We start from the raw sequence: 5,635 nt of genomic DNA, 5'->3' as shown, positions 1-5,635 counted from the left end.
GTAGGTTCATCCAATCTTTTAACCATAATAGGATAGCTGCCGAATAATATAATTCCCAATTTGGCAGAGCTAGGCCCCCTCTACTTTTCGCATCTTGTAGGGCCTTTACATTGATCCTAGGTTTTTTCCCCTGCCAAATAAAGTTAAGTGTAATATTATTTACATCTTCAAAAAAGTTTTTTGGCAACTTAATTGGAATTGTCTGGAATAAATAAAGAAATTTTGGTAATATATTCATTTTAATCGAAGCAATCCTGCCCAATAAGGATAGCTGCAGCTTATTCCAGGATTCTAAATCTTTCTTTGTTTGTTGAAGTAGTTTATCATAATTGTTCTCTTTAAGTGATTTACCTTGTGAAGTTAACCAAATTCCTAAATATTTGACCCTTTTTGTTACCTGTATCCACATCATTGCTTCTAATTCTTCCTTCTGATTTTCTGTTAAATTTTTGGTCATTAATTTCATCTTTTTTCTATTAATTTTTAATCCTGCCACTGTGCCAAATCGTTCTAATTCTTTTATTAGATTATATCCTTTTTCCAAGGGTTCCTCCAGAAAGAAAACCATATCGTCAGCAAACGCTTGTAATTTATATTCTTCTGATTTGACCCTTACTCCTCTAATTTCAGAATTTTGCCTCACCCGTGTTAAGAGTGATTCTAGGGCAAAAATGAAAAGGAGAGGTGAGAGAGGGCAGCCCTGTCTGACACCTTTTTCTATATTTATTGGACCTGTTTGTTCGCTATTGATTAGTATATTAGCCTGTTGTGTATTGTAAATTGTTGTTATAATGTTTTCAAATTTAGTGCCAAGGCTCATATTGTAAATTTTTTGAATTAAAAGTGCCAATTTAAGTTGTCAAATGCTTTCTCAGCATCTAAAAACATGAGTGTGGATTGTTTCTCCGGGTGAGCTTCATAATATTCTAGTACATCAATAATGGTTCTTAAATTGTTCTTTATTTGTCGGAACGGAAGAAATCCATTTTGGTCTTCGTGGATATGTGGATTTAAAGCTTGTTTTACTCTATTAGCTATGATAGAAGTAAATAATTTATAATCGGCATTTAAAAGTGAAATCGGTCTATAGTTGTTGATGTATCTATGATCTGCATCCTCCTTCGGGATTAGCGAAATCAGCGCCCCCCTCCACGAGTCCGGCATCTTGGCTGCCCGAAGTACCTCATTAAACACTTCCAGCATCAGTGGTCCTACTAGTTCCAATATTGCTTTATATAGTTCTGCCGGAATCCCATCTGGTCCTGGAGATTTGTTATTACTTTGGTTCTCCGTTGCTGACATCAATTCAGACCATGTAATATCTTTATTCAATAATTCTATCCATTCCTCTCCAATTACCTTGTCATTCGTCTCCTCTAAATAAGTTCTTATTTTATCTTCATTAACTTCCTCCTTTTTATATAATCTTTGAAAATAGTTGTAAATGATATCTTTTTTTTCTTCTCTATCTCATGTTGTAAGATGTCATTTTCATCCATTAATTGGTGTATCGATCTCTTTCCTTTCTCTTTTTTAAGTTTATGGGATAGCCATCTTCCTGGTTTATTTGCATGCTCAAAATAATTTTGTTTGGACCTTTTCAAGTTAATCTCTATTTTATCTTGTTCAAGTAAGTTCAATTTATGTTTAATTGTTATTAACTGATTTTGTGTTCTCTGGTTTTTAGGGGATTTTTGTAGTTGTATTTCTAATTCTTTAATTTGTTGTTGGAATTTATTTTGTTGGGCATGTATTCTTTTATTTCTCATAGCATTATAAGAGATTGTCGTTCCTCTTATAATTGCCTTCATTGTATCCCAAATATTTTGTTTTGTAGTTGCTTCATTATTATTTTCTTTTAGGAAATAATTTAATTCCTCTTTCAGCTTGTTAATGTATTCTTCTTCGTTTATTAACTGGGTATTTAGTGTCTATCTTTTCTTTGTTTTTCTCCTATCTCTCCAAATTAATTGTATTGGGTTGTGGTCGGCCCATTCATTTGGTAGAATTTTAATTTCTTTTATTTCATTGGCCAATTCCCCATCCATCCAGGCCATATCTATTCTAGTCCAGATTCTATGTGGATTTGAATAATATGTGAACTGTTTCTCTTCTGGGTTTAGTTTCCTCCATAAGTCTATTAAGTTTAATTCTCTCATCATGTCCTTGCAGGGCATAGAGAATTCTCTTTTCCCTTTCTTGTTCTTATTCACATTACTATGGTCTTTTTGATGATCAGCAATGGAGTTGAAGTCACCTATCATGCAAATATTCCTTTTTTCGAAGCCTATTATTTTCTGATGAAGATCTTTGAAAAATTTCCCTTGTTCTTCATTTGGCGCATATATTGCTACCAATAAAAATGTGATATGATTAATCCAAATTTGTATAACCAGAGTTCTTCCTTCCGGATCCGACCAGATTAGTTCTGCTTTTACATCATCTTTCACAAATATTGCTATTCCTTTCTTTTTATGTTTGTCTGCTGGTGCTGTAAAGAGTTTTCCAAGTTTTGGGCAAATTAAATATCTTTCATCCTTTTTCGTTATGTGTATTTCTTGTAGGCATATTATGTCAGCGTTTTGTCTAATTAATTTAGTTAATATACTTTTCCTTTTAGGTGTTGAATTTAAACCATTTATATTAATGGAGAGGAGTTTTTTTCCCTATCTCCATTTATCTAGATCTGTTTAGTTTTTTGTCTAGTGATAATTCGGTTTCCTTCTTGTTGTTGTGAGATTGGTTCTTCTCTCTCTGGTTGTGATTTATCATTCTCTAAATTTTGAGGAAGTCCTTCTTTTTGGTTTCTATGGTGATTACGTTCAACCTGTGGCTTCCTTTTAGTTTCCTCCTTGGTGTATTGATCATCCATGCCTGTTAACTGATCATGAAAGTCTTGGGCCTGTTCTATAGAGTCTATTTTGATTTTTCTCTCTTTCCACGTTATTAACATCCCTTCCGGGATTAACCATTTAAAAGGGATTTCTTTTTTATTTAAATAATTGGCCAAAAATTTATAATCCTGTCTTATAACCCTCACTTTCCTAGGGATTTGTTTTAGAATTGTAATCTCTTTGCCTCTATATGTTATTGTTTCTTCTCTGGACATTTTAAGAATTAGGTCTCTCACACACTTCCTTGCGAAACGAATATGAATTTCTCTCGGGCAGTTATGGTGTCTAGCATACCTTGTGCTGACCCTATACACCTCGTCAAATTCTTTGATTAGATCATCTTTTTCTTTCCCTAACCATTCAGCCAATAGTTCTGCCATTAATTGTTCTAGTTCTTCATTTTTCGCTTCTGCTACATTTTGAAACCTTAAATATGTAATTGCTTTATCCATTTCGAGGTGGACCAGGGAGTCTTCGGTTTCTCTAGTTACATTTCTAAATTCCTTCTCTATCCTTTCAAAATTTGTCTCCATCCTTTCTGCCCTACTCTCTATTTCTCTTATCTTAACTTCGTTTTTCTCCATAGCTTGTTGCAAGGACCCTATCTTATCCTCCACCTTGAGTAAATCTGCTTTCATTTCCACTTTAAGCTTTCCCATCTCATCTTTTAATTGACTGATGTCTGCTCTGGTTTCATTGTGATTCTTGATCATTATTTCTTGCATCTTAGATATTGCTTCTTGCAGGGATAGTAGGGTAGCTTGTATATTAACGTTAGAGACATTAGTTTTTCCCCTATTAGAGATTCTTCAATGATTTTTTGGGTTGTTGGTGAAGCAGAAGTTAAAGTAGTTGTTAGGGTCGGGGTGGTCTTCCTTCCTGATTTCAAAGCCATAGTTGTCATGGAGGTCATCTCTCTTAATATTTGTTTTTGCTGTTGCACTATATTGGATATATTGTCCCAGATCACCATTCAGTGTTTAACTCCTAAAATAAAAGTTCTATTCTAATTCTTCAATCAAATATATAGATAGGCAGTCTGTACACCTATATTATAAAGGGTTATCTAATAATATATAATAATCTTTATAATTAATTTATATACTGAATATCAATATTAATCAATATTAATCACCAAAAATACATCAAATCCAACCCAATTACAACTTTAAGAATTAATCTTAAGTATTCTAAGTAATCTAAAAACACTGTTTTTCACTCTTGTTGTTACTATTTAGGACAATCAAATCAATTGTCACTAAAATCTATAATGACAATATACCTTTTTTTTTCCTTTGAGTAGGTAGATTTATCAGACTTTTTTAAGGGGTTAAGATAGAAAGAGGGAAGGCTGAAAGAGTGGGGAAAGAAAAGAGGGAAAAGTTTACCTTAATTTCAGGAAATCAGTAAGCAAGGGGCTAGAGGATCAAGTTGTAAAAATAGTGTCCAAATGGTAATCTTAAAGTATTACCTAATAGAAATTCCAACAAATAAAGGAATATGATAAGAAAAGAAAAACATTATAGTCAATCATCAAGCTAAAGGTTTAAGTTTTGAGTTTCTTGCCAGCACTCCGAGGAGCAAGTGGTATAAAGTGCTGACTAATCGCAATAAAAAGTCGATCCTTCCCAGCTTTCCGTTGGACTCTTCCTCCTTCCTCCTTTCCTTCTTTACCTTTCCCAGTTTTGAGTTCAATGTACAAATCTCCTTCGCTTATTATCCCCTCCAAAATCCATTAGCCATCTCTTCTTGATCGCTTAACAATCTGTCCTCCCAACAGTATTAAATAGAGCCGATGATCTTATTGAGCTCAGTTCAGAGAGATAATAAGTCACTTTCAGTACTATAGTTCTTCCTCCTCTGTCCCCTGCTTCTTCTCAAATATTGTCAAAAAGTTAATCCCAAATACCAAGTCACTCACGAATTCAAGTCTCCAATCTCCTGGTTTCAAATGTTCTTTCTCTCTCCCCAGGGGTTTCCCTTTCAAAAACTGTAGTACACACACTCACTCTAATGATCACGCCTTTCTGCCTTTTGTTTTGCAAGCTGCTTTTCTGGCTGCTTCCCTCTCCTGCTTCCATGAAAGTGCTGCTCACAACCAGGAAAAGAAATCTCTCACGCCACTGTCATTCTTCAATCTTCAGTATTGTATTTATAATCTTTCAACACCTTTTACTGCTCCGATCTTGCAGGCTGTCACTATCTTGCTTAGTCACCTCGGTGGCAGACGGGGCTTTGGAGCCGCCATAGGCTGGCAGCTAACTCTTCGGCGCTGGGCTCAGGAGCTCTTCTCTTCGTTACCAGGGGGTTGCCTACCCCCACCCTGTAACTCGAGATTCTCCTATGCTGACACGAACCTCTCCGGAGTTCGTGTATCCCCTGGGGATCGCTCCAGACGCTAGAGAAGGTAACCGAAAACAGCAACAGTTTTCTCCACCTCTGCACGCCCCTGTCCTGCCACCTCTACTCGCCGGCCATTTTCAAAAATCTTCATATTCAGTTGGATAGGATCATACCGGCAATAGTTGTGAGTCCTCTTTTAAGACATGCTGATGCTCGTTGTACTTCATTATGACGTAGTGTGTGTGGACCAACAGCTAGTTCCAATGTACGATACCATCCTTCCCATTTTATAGTTGGCTCCCATTTATCAAGCGAGGCTAGACCCAAGATTACAGCTTCATTCATATGCAAAACCATATGAACAAAAGAAATCCACTCCCAGTGTTCACCCATCACCA

At 35.6% G+C, this 5,635-nt stretch overlaps 1 protein-coding gene across 1 annotated transcript; it reads right to left on the bottom strand.

The window, feature by feature from the left end:
• Nucleotides 1-446: 446 nt before the first annotated feature.
• On the bottom strand, nt 447-5,371 carry LOC148123944 (uncharacterized). The gene has a single exon (XM_087915544.1). The coding sequence runs from the start codon at nt 3,617-3,619 to the stop codon at nt 2,681-2,683; it is 939 nt and encodes a 312-aa protein (XP_087771670.1). The 5' UTR covers nt 3,620-5,371; the 3' UTR covers nt 447-2,680.
• Between the last annotated feature and the right edge of the window lie 264 nt (nt 5,372-5,635).

Source organism: Pseudonaja textilis, chromosome Z (genome assembly GCF_049901715.1).
Source record: "Pseudonaja textilis isolate UNSWEBS1 chromosome Z, rPseTex1.2, whole genome shotgun sequence".
NCBI lineage: Eukaryota > Metazoa > Chordata > Lepidosauria > Squamata > Elapidae > Pseudonaja > Pseudonaja textilis.
This window is presented reverse-complemented; position numbering and strand designations above follow the sequence as displayed.

Coding starts and splice junctions, on each gene's coding strand:
- LOC148123944 (XM_087915544.1), bottom strand. CDS start 3,619: ATGCAAGAAATAATGATCAAGAATCACAATGAAACCAGAGCAGACATC.